Raw genomic sequence first — 17,208 nt, forward strand, 5'->3', positions numbered from 1 at the left:
ATTTTTTCAACTCGTGTATCCAAAATGTTTGGGAAATATCAACTCAGGCCTTAAGTGGCATTTACAAATAATTTCTTTCCAACATTTTCTCACCCAAGTTATATATTCCACCATTAAACCCGCAAATACGTTTATTATTTCTTACATAATAATTTTGAACACATCGGGGGTGATAAATACATTAGTTTCTATATCACTTTATTTTTTAAATCCTTCGTCATGTTTTATTAAATTGATTCCTGTAGAGTATTGCCTTACAGATCTGATATATTTGAATAATAACATATTAACGTTGATATTTTCTTTTTAGGTTTCACAGGTACCGACTGTAATATTAAAATAGACTACTGTAAACCTGGTATTTGTAACCATGGCAACTGTGCGACCCTCGCAAATGGCTACCAATGTACCTGTTCAGCAGGCTACACAGGACGAAACTGTACATCAAATATCGATGAATGTAGCCCAAGTCCCTGTCTCCATGGCAACTGTACTGACGGAATAAATAAATTTAGTTGTTATTGTGAAGCAGGATTCACAGGTCAACGGTGTGAGACCAACATCAACGACTGTAGTCCAAATCCCTGTCTCCATGGCAACTGTACTGACGGAATGAATAAATTTAGTTGTAATTGTGAAGCAGGATTCACAGGACAACGGTGTGAGACCAGCATCAACGACTGTAGTCCAAACCCCTGTCATCATGGAAGTTGTACTGACGGAATAAATAAATTCAGTTGTAATTGTGAAGCAGGATTCACAGGACAACGGTGTGAGACTAATATCAACGACTGTAGTCCAAACCCTTGTCACGATGGAAACTGCACTGATGGAGTAAATGAATTTACTTGCGAATGCCAGGCTGGTTATACTGGAAACTGTGAGCAGTACATTGACGCGTGCATCCCGAATCCTTGCAAAACACATGGAGTATGTCATAAACATGGAAACACATATTTGTGTCAGTGTAATCAAGGATACACTGGACAGAGATGCCAGACGGAACTTCTTTCGTCATCTAAGACTTCTTCCCAAACAATACATATATCATCTGCAACAATGCCATCGTCACTCGAATCATCACATGAGTTAATGTTCATGTCAACTGTAGCCGTGTCTACGCCATCCGAAGAAATGCATACATCATACAAAACAATGCCTTCATTACCAACTGTTATATCTACGTCATCAAAAGCAATGCTTACGACATCTAACGAATTCGCTACGCAATCCGAATCAATATCCACTTCAACAGAAACACTGTCCATGTCATCTCAACCGATACGTACGACATCCGAACAAATAGCTTCGTCAATATCTACGTCATCAAAAGCAACACTTACGTCATCTACAACCGTTACACCATCCGAAACGATATCCACATCATCAGAAACCCTTTCCGCGTCATCTCAACCGATACGTATGACATCCGAACTGATAGTTTTGTCAATGTCTACGTCATCAAAAGCAACACTTACGTCATCTACAACCGTTACACCATCCGAAACAATATTCACATCATCAGAAACCTTTTCCGCGTCATCTCAACCGATACGTACGACATCCAAACAAATAGCTTCGTCAATGTCTGCGTCATCAAAAGCAACACTTACGTCATCTACAATCGTTACGTCATCCGAAACGATATCCACATCATCAGAAAACCTTTTCGCGTCATCTCAACCGATACGTATGACATCCGAACTGATAGCTTCGTCAATCTCTACGTCAGCAAAATCAATGCTTATGTCAACCGAGTCTATTTCCTCCTCGTCTGAAATAATACCTACAACATCAGAGCAAATAACTTCCTCAACCCAAGTAATGGCTGATTCGTCTCCTCATGCAATGCTAACGTCTTCCGAGGCTATGGTTCTATCATCTGAATCAATTCCTATGTCATCCAAAATAAAGCCTACGTCATCCATAACAAAGAAACCAGACAATACAGGTACAGCATTCCTGTGTTTTATGGTATGCTATACGTTAACGACAAAAAATCCTTTTGTTGTACTATATAACCAGTTAGTATTAACAGAAGCTTTGTCCATCTTTTTCGTTTTTGTCAACTGGAAAAAAAGCTTTGTCTATCTTGATTAATTTAAACGCATGTTATACTTTTAAATCAGCTTTAATCTTGGTCCTTTGGCACCCATTCTACTCAAACAGGATCGCCTACTCATGAAGTACATTCCCGGAAACCGAACACTGATTCTGTCGTCACTATATCGCCGACTAAGACCACGGGTCCAGCCTCTGCTGTACAGGGTATGTATAACATGTTTGTTAAATTTACTCACGTATTTTAAGTATGTTGTGCTTCTATCACAATCATTTTATGCTGAAAATGGAAAGATTTAATTTAACGTCTCTATTTTATAAAATTAGATAATGATAATGAAATACAAATGCAAAACTATGCAGCATTTATGTAGTGCCCTATTTAGTAAGAAAAACTAAGCGTCTCATAGCAAATAAGTAGTTATAATATAAATTTTATTTATTTAACAACAATTATGAAGTTTTTTACACCTGATACCAATCACTCTTGTTGACCCGGATGTTAGCGCGCGGGGGGTCTTACTGTGGGAGGAAACCGGAGTACCCGTAGAAAACCCACGTGTTCGGGCAGGTGACCCCATCCCTTTTCACGTCCGATCGGGGAATCGAACCCCGGTCGCCTTGGTGAAAAGGCAAGTGCGCTATCCACTGCGCCACCCGACCACCCTAATATGTAGTTGATACCTACAGTGATATCACAGTTAGAGACACTATTGTAATTTGTAGAAAAGATTACTGTTGTATCTCATTATTTATCAGAAGGTTCAATGACATCTTCAGTAAACTCTGCAGATTTTGAAGTTGGTCTTTAGCCCCAAATATGTTTACCTTGCCTTCCTCTGTTTTGTTCCTGCCGTTTCCATGGTATGGCCCAGGAAGTCCGTCGTCTTATGACGTTTGCATTGTGACAACATTTATCCCAAAATATACCAATTGACGCATTTGGACATTACTGAATCGAGGGCAATAATACGTTTTGTCTCTGATTCTTTCTTTACCCAACCCTTGTGTAAACATTTAACTATGATAGTTTACACTCTCACAAGATAATTTTATAACAAAGTTCTGTCTTTTGCTTAACTGACTTGTTTGAGAATGGTTGTTAACTCAACCCATCAATATGTAGAAGTTAGCGTATGATCATATAATAAATATATCTCCTTTGTCACCTACATATATTTTACCTGTTTCAGTATCCATTACCTCGGTCAGTATCCAGCTGCTAGGCGATGTTTCGGATGAGACTAAGATCGTTAGGGATCACGTGATGGAACTATTAAAATTGTCAAACACTTCCTCATTGACAGTCGGAGTTTCATCAAAACTAACCATTATTATCGGCGGGTAAGTTAAATCGGAACCTACTGAACTATATGTACGGACTCCTAACGGGTTATATTAAGCTACACATTACACATAAGTATTTTGGAGTAAGTAACCGTATTTAAAATACATTTTGTTCCTGTCTTATTGAATTTGTTTGCAATTGACAGCTTGATATTCCCCTGCGAATGGACCATGGCCTGCCATATTTTGTTGTGCAATTGAGTCATGTTTTGGCTAGGGTTAGGATGAAAAATATGGATCATTCATTCGATCAATAATTAGTCATTCAATAACAACAAGTCTGCCTATAGGGGTCACCACTGATTTAACTCAAGCAAGATGAATTTGGTTGTCCCTCATTTCAGTTACCATCAGTAATGGTGTTCCTCAGCAAGTTCTCAGTAATGGCTGCTTTATTCATCCTCGTTGTTTGTTCTCTATACTTGATTGATTCCAATAAGATTTATTCAATAAGTTATGACGTGTCAAGCTCTTTTTTTTTGGTAATTTGGATTCAAAACATTCTTTATTAAACACAATTCCCAACTTTCAAAATAAAGTGTTACGTACATTCCAAACATGTAAACTAAAGATAAGAATTTTGAAAGCTAACATATTTGTTACAGTTATAAAAGACTGGATTATGCTTGAAACGCCAAAGTAATCACAATTAGTGGTACTGTATTGGACTTGTTATCACAAAGGCACAGTTCTTAAGACGATATGATTATAACTAGACATGGCTCCCAAAATCACTTTCAACATATGGTTTTCAGAATTGTTTTATCAAGTCAAAGTGTCTATTTCCCCAGTGATACCGTTACCAATCTGACGCTTAGCATCAGCTCATGGGATTCAAGACCACAAATGTCGAGAGAACTTTTAGCCACAGCCCTGCACAAAACAGTGTCTACTCTACAGCTGCGACAGTACGATAACACTGTGAGCGTACATACACAAACAGCCACAGAGAACGTAAGTACCGCCATATCAGATGAACAACCCACATGTTTGTTCAGGAATAGTGGATGGCACACCACAGGTTTTCAACAACATTCTTATATGTTCACGTGCATGCTATTAATACAACCTTTTGTAAAATGATGGATAATCGTTCCAGTAAAATCTCGTACTGCGCAGGCTGACTCTTGAATATATATCATGTAGGAACCCTATGCTTATAATAGTATAAACCACTAAACATATTTTGTGAACTGTTGAAGGAGCTCACCTCATTGCGGGTTTTTTTTGCGGATTTTATACACATTGAAGTGTTTTTACCGTTTCATGCCGGTGTGAATTGCAATGATGAACAGACATGTTTCACTATTCTCAATTTCATGCCAATACGCTTCATAAGGGCATGGGAAAGAATAATATACTTATTCTTTGAAGAAATTTGTCCCAATACAAGATTAATTTTCCCAAATTATCATAGATTTCCTTTGTTTGAAACAAAAGTCATCAATATTTTATGATGTTATAGAATGAGTTCAAAATCAAGTGTCTTTAAATAATACTGTTCTGCCTTTTCGGTTTTGCTTTTATCATTTAACAATGTAAAATGTCAGAAGAATATGCACTGTGTTCAATAGTGCTATGAATACCTTGGGATTTAGCAATCAACATTTTTTAAGGCAATGGAAAACTGCATAACGTATACGGATACTCGTTATCTGTCCTCTCGTTTGGTACAAAGTATAAGTCATATTATGTGTGTTTCAGAGCTGGGCCGGCGACCATGCTGTTATGATCGGGATAGTTGCAGCAGTTGTAGCTGGCATCCTCATCCTTACTACTGTAATCATGGTGATGAGGAAAAGGTGCGTGACTTTAATTATAACATCTTTTGTGAAGCTATTGTTTGATTGACTATCATGTGCCCAATGGTAGACGCTTTACAAATTCAAAACAAAGATAAAAGAAAGAAAGGAAATTAAGAAACAATTACGGCATTCAAAATGAAAACTGTTAATATACCAGTACCTTTTGATCAAAAAGGTATGTTCATCTTAGTTAGTAGAAGTGTTTTCTTTTGACACTTTTACTGCGTCAAAATAGCCTATCAATCGGTCTGTCGGTAAGCTATCTCAATGAAGACAGGAAAAGAAATGCGATTTTAACTGTTTATCTTGCGTGGAGTAAATTGCGCTCTTTGGATTGGTTATATGTTCTAGTTATAACTATCTCACTTACTATTCACTTACTGTTTATGTAATGAAAGTGCACATTCAGTTGCAGTTATCATACCAGTAACGCAAACCTCACTTACTGTAAAACAATCCTAGTTGTACATATCTCCTCAATACCGGTTTTCTAATTTTTAATATTTTCTCTTGTTGAAATTTTTGGGTTGACTATTTCTATTTGTATGCGATTTTTCAATTTTATACCTTTATAACAATCTATATGCTGATTTGGGAAGAAACATGGAGGACTATACGTATTACTTTTATATTATTACAGTTTAGTAATTACAGTTTACAGAGCGCATAGCGTTGTTTTTGTTTTAGTAGCATTGCTTCGGTGATATAGACAAGCTGGCTGTTTTGTATACATTAAGGACTGTTAAAACTGTTAGGCATTATGTCAATTAACCAAAATGTTAGTTATATGAGAAAAACTAATCAATAACAGAAGTTAAGTATGGCTATACTTGTGTGTATTGATATATACTATATTCCACTGTTTTGTAGGGGCACACTACGAGAAGGTAAAGACATCTACCTAGATGACGACGGTGTATCCAACAGTATTAATCTGGAACCTATTTCTAAGAACGAACAAAGAGAGTTTGACAACCCAATGTATGGGGGCATCGACTGCTAGTATTGAATGGTTATCAACAAGGCACCGACTGCTAGTATTGAATGGTTATAAACATGACCACAATTGCTAGTAAATGGTTATAAACAAGTCACCGACTGCTAGTGAACGGTTATAAATACGACACCGACTGCTAGTAAACGGTTATAAACAAGACACTGACTGCTAGGAACGGTTAAAAACAAGTCACCGACTGCTAGTGAACGGTTATAAATACGACACCGACTGCTAGTAAACGCTTATAAACAAGACACCGACTGCTTGTAAAAGGCTATAAACAAAACACCGACTGCTAATAAACGGTTATAAACAAGACGCCGACTGCTATTGACCGGTTATAAACAAGACACCGACTGCTAATAAACGGCTATAAACAAGACACCGACTGCTAGTGAACGGTTATAAATACGACACTGACTGCTAGTAAACGGTTATAAACAAGACACCGACTGCTAGTAAACGGCTATAAACAAGACACCGACTGCTAGTAAACGGTTATAAATAAGACACCGACTGCTAGTAAACGGTTATAAACAAGTCACCGACTGCTAGTGAATGGTTATAAATACGACACCGACTGCTAGGAAACGGTTATAAATAAGACACCGACTGCTTGTAAACGGTTATAAATAAGACACCGACTGCTAGTAAACGGTTATAAATAAGACACCGACTGCTAATGAACGGTTATAAATAAGACACCGACAGCTAATGAACGGCTATACATAAGACGCCGACTGCTAGTTTACGGTTAAAAACATGTCACCGACTGCTAGTAAACGGTTATAAATAAGACACCGAAAGCTAGTGAACGGTTATAAATAAGACACCGACTGCTAGTAAACGGTTATAAATAAGACACCGACTGCTAATGAACGGTTATAAATAAGACACCGACCGCTAAGAAACGGTTATAAATAAGACACCGACTGCTAGGAAACGGTTATAAACAAGTCACCGACTGCTTGTAAACGGTTATAAACAAGACACCGACTGCTAGTGAACGGTTATACATAAGACACCGACTGCTAGTGAGCGGTTATAAATAAGACACCGACTGCTAGTGAACGGTTATACACACGATACCGACTGCTAGTGAACGGTTTAAACAAAACCAAAATTACTAGTAAATGGTTGTAAACAAATGGGACGTTTTAGAAGTAATGCTATTGAACTGTTTCACAAGACCAGGTCTGAAAGTGAACGGTTAAAAGCAAGACGACGAACGGTTGTAAAGTAGATCAGAACTGATAGAAAGTGGTCGCAAATACGATCAGAATTTCTCGCGAACGTTACTTAAAAATAAAATGTATCACAAAAAGTGCGTTACTTTAAACCAGCATGTCTTTTTACGGAAGTTTGTTACTTTGAACATTTAACCATAATGTGTGTATACAGATGCAAACAGATTTTATGTGAGGAATTCTGCAAAATATATACATAATCAACATGTTTGTGTATGTACATACTGGAACTAACTACAAGTGTGGCACCAAACCATCCCACAACTAAGTGTGTGTGGCTGTGTGTTAAGACCGGACACAGGAGTGACGTGACGCCAAATGCTTTTAAATATGGAGGGACTAGATCGTTTAACGTCATTTTATGTCAACTTAGAAACCATGCAAGTCAATTAAATTCTGATCTTTTTAGAGACCACCTTACTTATAGCCCATACTGTATATGTGGCAACCATGACGAAGATGTGGTCACTTCTTTCTATACTGCCCTAGGTATATAATCCAAAGACAAAACCAATTAGATTCTCTGTCTCATTTGCAGCTTGACATTCAACTAAACCTACATATAAATCTTGACTTAAACCTGATTGAACATTTAGTAAATAATATCAATATACTAACTAGGGGAAGTAACCACCTTAGTCATGATCCTAATTCTGCTATTTGTGTCTGTGTTCAAAAATATGTGAGTCTACTAACAGATTTTGAAATAACTGTTAATTCTAGTCCCAATGTGTATGTATACATGTCTACATGAATACTCCTTCAACACGGCTCCTGCTCTGGATTGTCAATGACTGGGCAAGCACACAGTGGTGGTGTGTATGTACATTTTAGTGCTGCCCAGTTATAATTGTTATCGGGAGTAGGAGTGGTGATGGAGGACTAGTTAGTGCTACAAATTACTCAACTTATAATATTTAATATTTACTGTATTGAATGATGGTTCAGTTTTTGATATTAATATATGTTGTAAAATTTATAAAATTTGATTATTTACAAATGCAGTATACACACATGGCTTTCCATTTTGAAATATATTTTATATATACTGGTTACTATGCAAAGAAAAGTAACCAAAAAAAACCAACTGTATTTGTTTAACCTCAGTAATTTGAATTTTTCAATTTTTAATTTTGCTAAGTTCAGAGATATTAAGTTCTATTTAATGTTCCAAGCCAGTGCCAATATGTTAATGTCTAAATTATAATTATGTTATTGTTTGAAATGCATGTAACCCAAGGGAGAGGGCTTGTATAGGCATAGCCTGTTGGCCAAATCCCATGGAATCATTTGATTTAATTAAATATTTTGAAATGAAAAACGTGACGCCATGAACTTTTAGGTGGTTGTTTTTTTTTTGTTTTTTTTGTTTTTTTGTTTTTTTTAATGAGAACGGAAATACAATACTGTAAATAGTTAACGGCAGATATTGCATCGTGTAGATAAACATATATTTATACCGGTTGGATTTGCAATTTTTTTACCTCCAAAGTTTTGAAATGTTGCAAAAAATCAAGACTTTAAATTAACACTGTGCATATATAATATAATTTTGATCTTGAATGCATAATTTTATATTTAAGTATATAGTGGGATCGATAGAGGCCAGTGTGAAGTGTCATGACGTGTTTTCATTGTATCGTGATAGGTTAAAACTGTATGGTTAATGTACATGTAAGCCACTTCGTAACGTCTCGACACAGGTGATGTTTAAAACGGGTCTTTACTTAGCTACCCCGATAACAACTGTGATGTGACATGTATGTCGACAATGAAGCAATATTGACATATCCTTATTTCACCTTATATATACTCATGTCTCCATGCAGAAGGTTAATAAAGGAGATCAGTAAATGTTATATGTGCAGGTGTTTGTTAAGTTTGAATATACGTATACCATCCCTCATATCAATGTTAACATGTACATTAGAAGAATGCATGCAAGCATGTATGTCATCATAACTACATTCCAGTATATTGAATGATGTACACATTTATTTGTATATTCGATGTGCAAATATGTGCGTGTGCGTGTGTGTGTGTGTGTGTGTGTGTGTATGTGTGTGTGTGTGCGTGTGTGTGTGCGCGCGTGCGTGTATTGAGAGGATGAAACTTTGTTAAATTTCTATCAATAAAGAGGTACTTATATATTTTTATCGTTTGTTATAAAATATTGAGATGCTTGATTTACGTTTATGTAACAAAACAAAAGGACATATATATATGTATGAAGCCTATTGTATAGGAATACTTATGCAGATGACTGAAACACTTACGACTGTTTTATCATCATACAATTTAAATTTTGAATTTGAATTGTCGAACCTTAAAATATTCATTTCATAGAAACTATAAAATTGGAAGGTTAGTGTTTTCATTATAGCAAAGCGAATCTCTATCGTTCTAATATATAAACCTTTGAACAAGTTCCATAAATGAAAATTGGAAGTATTAACTGGCGCCATATTCACCTGTAATATATTTCTTAAATTCGATATCACATTACAATGTCGTTCGTACGTTTTGAACACACGCTATGTCGTTTTACTACTCAGGAGGGATAACTCTGGCCTGAACACTAACATTGAGCAGTTGAACATGTGTCATACCAATCTTGGCAGATCTAGCAAAGGCCACTGATAGTCTGTCAGACTACTCTATCAATATCAGTGAACGGTCTGATATCTGGGATGTTAAATTGAATCAAATCAAAGCTTTTTGTTTGTTTGTTTGTGTTTTACGTCCTATTTACAGCTATGGTTATTTAAAGACGTGCCAGGTTTTGGTGGTGGGGGAAAGTCGGAGATCCCGGAGAGCAACCACCGACCTACAACCAGTACCTGGCGACTGCCCAACGTAGGTCTCGAACCCGCGACCCAGTGGTGGAGGGCTAGTGGTAGCAGAATGTCAGACGCCTAAACCACTTGGCCACTGCGGCCCAAAATCAATGCAAAAAGTATTTTTACTCAAGAAAAAAAGAACTATATTTACGCCTCAATGTCTATAAAAAGTATAATTTCAAATCGATCTTCAAAAACGCTCTTCCATGGTATTCACTGGAATGGCAAATGTAACAAAAATCGAGCCGCAGTCTGGCTCCCTTCGTCTCGTGAGGGTTTATACATTTATTTTGTATTTGCTTTTTGCATATTTGCTGAAGAAGATTTTTGAAATCTATATTACCTCTCAATCTAATAAAGACCTGTCCATCTCACGGTCAGAATGTTTCGCCGAACTTATCATGAAGGTGACTTGAAATAGTGTTCATAAATCTGTCAAGTGGTGATTACATGCGTTGACAAGCGGTGTCGATAGATTGATGTTTTGATTGATTGAATTAAGTATCTGTTACTGTATAATGCATGAAGTCAGTATTCATTTTTTACCGTCTGTTGATCAAATAACGACAGAAACTGAAGCTTGCGGGTATTTCAGGCCCAAATTTAGGAGATATATAACAAGTATTTGATTATCACCAGCCATTGAAATCAATAGCTTCGCAAAATGTTCTCGGTGTGATTTTCGATACTCAGGGGACCACATCTACTTATGAGCGTAATCCCTGGAATATCGAGGAAGGACCATGACACAATGCTTCCTCCTTGTTGCTATCATTTATCGTATACTTACGACATATCAACAAAAGCATGAAGTATTCAGGAAAATCATATTTCTACAATGTTTTGCGAACGCATATATGGTGAGGTATACTTGTACATTACCATCAATAGAACTTTTCTCAAAGGTTGTCCCACCTGTGTTAGAAATGTCAAAAAACAAATAAATTGTGAGTCACATCAATCAATAGATATGCATAAAAAGAAATAGCACAAGGACATTCTTAGAATTCCCTAGTACGTCGACCTCTTCAGAAGTTCATCATGGTATATATTTATTCATGTTGACACTATATTGATCAGAATTTGAGCCTGAATGTTGTAAACTTGTATCACTCTCCAGTACTGTTGTATTTACTTCTATTTCCACACACTGTACTGTACATACAGTACCTTTGTCGAATTTACCAAGTGGTTCCCATTTGTTCCTAATTGTAAATGTTTTACATTGGGACTGATCGGAAGAACGAGGTGACTGAAGATTGCTATCACAACATCACAGAAAGTTTAATACAGAGCATCCACAAATTTCATAGAGCAATAGTGTTGTGTATCTGTTTTTAGGTCGACCATAAAAAACGGCTGCCAGAAATCGGAAATCTTTCTTGTGTGTGCGTGTATGTGTTGTTTTCCCCAATATATGATAGATCGAGTCAACAGGTCCAATACATCACGATTTAACGGACAATGGCAATCAAAGTAGTAAGAAGTTTTGATCAAAAGTTATCGAATATGATACAGTGTCGATTTACTGTTGACATGTTTATCCTACAACATGTATCTTGCAACACGTCACAATTCGTGTGTGTGTCCTTGTCTTAATTCCAGCATGCCGTTAGAGACATCCGAGCCTTTAAAATATAAAACTCGAATACGACTCAGATCTATTAATGAACACCGTAATAGCATGGTCAGCTAAAAAGGGAGGTAACAAAAAGATTGGTATACAGATAATCAATCTTTATATCAACGAATGGATGGATGACGACACATATCTCCATATCTGCGTTTAGTTTATCTACGGTACATACATAGGGCATGTGATTGGGGGCATTCTAGTGCGCGAGATAGATAGGACACCACAGCATCAGTATAGATAACAACAGAAGGAGACATCTAATTACGGAAACCATGGGTACATCTCACCAACAGACAAGGACTATACGATTCCAGTGGATACCTGTACTCCTACTACAAGTAATACTTCTCGTCCAGGTAATGGCGCTCATAAGTTTGATATACGGCAAAAGAATGTAAGTGTGGTATAGGAAATAAAACTGCTTTATATTAATGTTTGTAGTATCATTCTGTTCATCAGACATAATTTCGGTGAATTATGTGACATGCAAACTTCAATTTAAGCAAGTCTCGGAGTGTCCTTTAGAGCAATAACTGGCATAAATGATTTCACCCCATCGACTGATATATCAACATTATTTCATTTGTAGGTTTATCTTATCCCCTGTACTGATTTGTCCCGGTCAATGTATGATATAAACAGTATAAGGACACATCTATAGAAAGCGTGATGTGCAGACTTCACGATAACGTTGTATTTATATTTTTAATTAAATAGGCTATGAATCTAATAATACTTATTGTTTAGAATTTATTGACAAGTATCATATCGCATTATTCCTCGACTGTACATACAATAGCGTACTCATCGTTTCAAACTTCTGGCCAAGTAACATTTTGTATCACACTGCCTACTACCTAAACACGTACACATATGTGCGCGCACACATGCACGCCGATACTGTCTATTCGTTAAGAACAGTACTTGTATCCATGTCTAATGATTGCTACAGTCGTAAGATGACTAAATGATGTGTTTATTATTACAGGTTCGATGCAGAACAGATATAGGAAAGGTAACGAGTTATAAGATTTATCATTTAGGATTGAGATCTAGATCTATTAATGTCTTATTTCCACTACATTTTAAATATGCTCACATTTTTAGTGACTGTCAATGGAAAAATGTTTTTGATAGGCAGGTAAAATCAAAGTATCGTAGCGATAAAAGGGGAGCAGAAAATTGACATTTACGAAATTAAAACTAAATAATTATTTTGAAAATAAATATTACAAGAACACAGATGTCCCCTTTGAGGATCTAAAGGTTAGCGGTAGTGAGCTCGCTGGTGTATGTGTGTTATTTATTCCGATTGAGTATGTTTTACTATATATTTCATGTCACGTTGACAATTAATTGAATTTTAAGCATTTTAAGCAACAAAAGCTTCAATAGTGAGACGTTTTCAGTGACCATTGCTGAATTTGTTACCCATTCGGATGTTCGACTGATGTAATTACGTGATTTAAATGTAGAATATATGATTATCACATAATGTAGTGTGTTATCCAGTGAATATAACCATGTCATATTTTTTTGCCTATTACCCCATGTAATATGACCTATCAGCCCTGTGATTGGTTGTAAGTTTCAATAGTTTCAATTGTGACGTCACGCCAGGACAATTACATGACGTCACAGACTTTTGCACTTGAGTCAAAATTGCGGCTTCTTACATTTCAAGGTTGCATGAAAATTGTCGTTTTACACGATTAAATGCCACAAACTTTGATTATGTGATAAACAGGATCTTAAGCTCGTTTTCATTTCATATGAAATTTATGAAACTCGTCACGAATTTTTCATTTTTAGCTCGCCAAAGACTCGCTTAATTGAAAAAGTCTTAGACTCGTTTCATAAACCTCATATGGAATGGAAACTCATGTAAGATCCTATATAAATGAAAAACCCAAACTTAACTTATTTCGGAAGGTTTAGACAGGTAAGCGGATTGACAACTGAAGGACCTCGTTGGATGATTTTGTGAACCACTGTTCTACCTTGAATGTGCTAATTATTGATTCATCAATTAAATTTGACCATGGAGATTGAAATGGATGGGAAAGCCTTGTAGTCATAGCAAAAATAAGAACTTCCAATTCAAGTGCACAACTGAATGAAAAGCTACTTGGCTGGTTAGACGTTTTGAACCTCCAATGTTGTATTAAGCATTCATTTGGACATTTGTCAATTGTTACCTAATGCGGTAAATGTGGTTCCTTACAGAAGATGTTTACATTAAACATATACATGTTTACGAAATAAGAAGTCGATATTTTCGACCAAAATAAATAAAAACTTGGAAAACATTAGGCAAATGCACCAGCCATAATCCCTAATACTCGCGCTGAACGTAACTCATCAAAATCGTGCCGCTCGTAACCCGTAATAATCAAACAATCTGTAACTCCTAATAATCACGATGAGGATTTCTGCCTTATATACTTTGCCCCTCATCAGCCTAAAAGTCCAATACAAACATAGAAGGTGTGTGCCTACATCACATTTTATTTTTTGAATGGACATTCATATGGACCATGCATGAGGAATTTCCAATGTTCAACTGGAAAAACAATTTGACATTCAGTGAAAACGTTAATGGAAAATTTGTGAATGTCCAGTGTTATATATTCTGCAAACTGACTTCTACATTTGTAGTTGTACATCAATTGGAAATTTCCTTAAAAGTTCAAAAAATAAAAATAAATGAAAACTTAGTAAGTGTGACAAACTGTAAACATATAAAGTATATATAATGATGATATCTGTGTAATAAGCTATTGTTTGATGGTATATTGTGTAGTTGTGAATGGTGTCGCATGTTGTGTGGAGAAAGGTCCGTTGTTTTTCAGACTACGTCCTCCAAGGTGCTGGTGATTGTAGATCTGAAGCGGTACGAGGACACAGCCCACTATAAATGTGACACGGGTGTGTTCAGCGACTCCAAATGCGACGTATATATGCAACTTTGCACTGCCTCTAAGTAAGTGCTCATTCTAAACAGACATCGAAATTTGTTTTCATTCATTTAGATATCAATGAAACGAGTTGATTTTTTCGGAGTTGTATAAATTGCTTTAAAACAATTATTCACTTTAGCTGTCTTTATCGTTATCATTATTTTATCACTGTCCTTTGCTAACATTTCATGTTTTATCACGAGTTGTTCACTTTATGCTGCCCGAATTGTATGTTTGGTTTGACCGCTTACTATATATCACTTTGCGATTATGATCGGTTATACAAAATTTAATTATTTTGTTAACCTTTTTAGTAAATGCACGAAGAAGGACAGTAGAAGTAGGGTAGACAATACCTACGGGTTTCTGTTCAAGGATCAACCGAAGACACAACAGTACAACCCTTCCTACTGGTATCTGGGGCGATGGAACGGGGTAAGGACGGCAGTATTTTTATTGTTCATTATGCACGTACACATTTGGAAAATGAAGACAACACAATCTCAGAAATCCACCCTATCAGTAAAGACGGTTTATAATGTACAAATATATACCATGTTTAATGAATACATCTGGTGAACATTTGTAATGTAATATATTTTTATAATTTGTTCTTTTTATGTTTATGATTTTATGTTCACATTTGTTCATAGTGATATGTTTGATTACTTTTAATATGTCATGTTTATGTCTGTATATAATTTGTTCTGTTTGCATCTACTTATATATATATATAAATCTTTGTTTCACTTTGTGTAATGTTTATATCTGTGTATACCTGTTTACAATGTGTATTGTTTATTCTATTTATACTATGTGTAATGTTTATATCTGTTTACAATGTGTATTGTTTATTCTATTTATACTATGTGTAATGTTTATAGCTGTTTACAATGTGTATTGTTTATTTTATTTATACTACGTTTGTAGAGGTTCCTCAATGAGTGCTAGTTAGTTATCATGCTTATCTAACTCAAGTCAGTCATTAATATTCACATTGTATAAAGACATGATTTTTTTTCAATTAACTATTTAGAGCCAGATAAACGTGAAAATCAGTTATAAAAAAGTTTCGGGACCTTTTGCTCCAATAACTTTGGTATTATTTCTAGAACCTTTTCCTTTTCTTGAAAACTCGTGACTCCTGTTTTTATCGGTAAAACTATTGTCGTGAACTATTGCGCCACAATGGGAAAATGCTATAACAAAAATATTGACAAGTGGGACTACGTCGAGGGTGGTACCAACTAGCCGGCAGCTAAAAATATCTATCAACTCCTAGTATATCTATCCATTGAGACAGAAGAGATACTTAAAGTGTAGCTTGTTTGCAATAAGTAATGTATAATGTTAATATAGACAAATGCTAAACAACCCTGTTACATATTTATAATGTATCACATAATCCTGTAACGTGTTATGATGTATCATATCATACTGTAACGTGTTATAATATATAACGTCATACTGTAACGTGTTATAATGTATCACATCATATTGAACCGTGTTATAATGTATCACATCATACTGTAACGTGTTATAATGTCTAACATCATACTGAAACGTTTTATAATGTATCACGTCATACTGCAACGTGTTTTAATGTATCACGTCATACTGTAACGTGTTATAATATATCACGTCATACTACAACGTGTTATAATGTATCATATCATACTGTAACGTGTTATAATGAATCACATCGTACTTTAACGTGTTATAATGTATCACATCATCCTGTCACGTGTTATAATGTATCACATCATACTGTAACGTGTTATAATATATCGCATCAAACTGTAACGTGTTATAATGTATCACATCATCCTGTAACGTGCTATAATATATCACATCATACTGTTACGTGTTATTATATATTACATCATCATGTAACGTGTTATAATGTATCACATCATACTGTAACGTGTTATAATGTATCACATCATATTGAACCGTGTTATATGTATCACATCATACTGTAGCGTGTTATACTGTATCACATCATAATGTTACGTGTTATAATATATTACATCATCATGTAACTTGTTATGATGTATCACGTCATACTGTTACGTTTTATAATGTATCGCATCATACTGTAGCGTGTTATACTGTATCACGTCATACTGTTACGTTTTATAATGTATCACATCATACTGTAGCGTGTTATACTGTATCACATCATAATGTTACGTGTTATAATATATTACATCATCATGCAACTTGTTATAATGTATCACGTCATACTGTTACGTTTTATAATGTATCACATCATACTGTAGCGTGTTATACTGTATCACATCATACTGTTACGT

General features: G+C 35.6%; 1 protein-coding gene across 1 annotated transcript in view; it reads left to right on the top strand.

Moving 5' to 3' along the window:
• Nucleotides 1-559: 559 nt before the first annotated feature.
• The window catches only part of LOC110441933, a 22,300-nt gene continuing 5,651 nt past the window's right edge, over nucleotides 560-17,208 (top strand). The window contains exons 1-11 of the mRNA XM_021485245.1: nucleotides 560-1,951; nucleotides 2,170-2,268; nucleotides 3,255-3,405; nucleotides 4,200-4,362; nucleotides 5,113-5,210; nucleotides 6,084-6,215; nucleotides 11,903-11,984; nucleotides 12,146-12,289; nucleotides 12,922-12,948; nucleotides 14,786-14,916; nucleotides 15,208-15,328. Of these exons, the coding sequence (XP_021340920.1) occupies nucleotides 613-1,951; nucleotides 2,170-2,268; nucleotides 3,255-3,405; nucleotides 4,200-4,362; nucleotides 5,113-5,210; nucleotides 6,084-6,215; nucleotides 11,903-11,984; nucleotides 12,146-12,289; nucleotides 12,922-12,948; nucleotides 14,786-14,916; nucleotides 15,208-15,328 (2,487 nt within the window). The 5' untranslated portion in view covers nucleotides 560-612. The remainder of the gene's footprint in view (nucleotides 1,952-2,169; nucleotides 2,269-3,254; nucleotides 3,406-4,199; nucleotides 4,363-5,112; nucleotides 5,211-6,083; nucleotides 6,216-11,902; nucleotides 11,985-12,145; nucleotides 12,290-12,921; nucleotides 12,949-14,785; nucleotides 14,917-15,207; nucleotides 15,329-17,208) is intronic.

This window comes from Mizuhopecten yessoensis, unplaced genomic scaffold, assembly GCF_002113885.1.
Source record: "Mizuhopecten yessoensis strain PY_sf001 unplaced genomic scaffold, ASM211388v2 scaffold716171, whole genome shotgun sequence".
Lineage (NCBI taxonomy): Eukaryota > Metazoa > Mollusca > Bivalvia > Pectinida > Pectinidae > Mizuhopecten > Mizuhopecten yessoensis.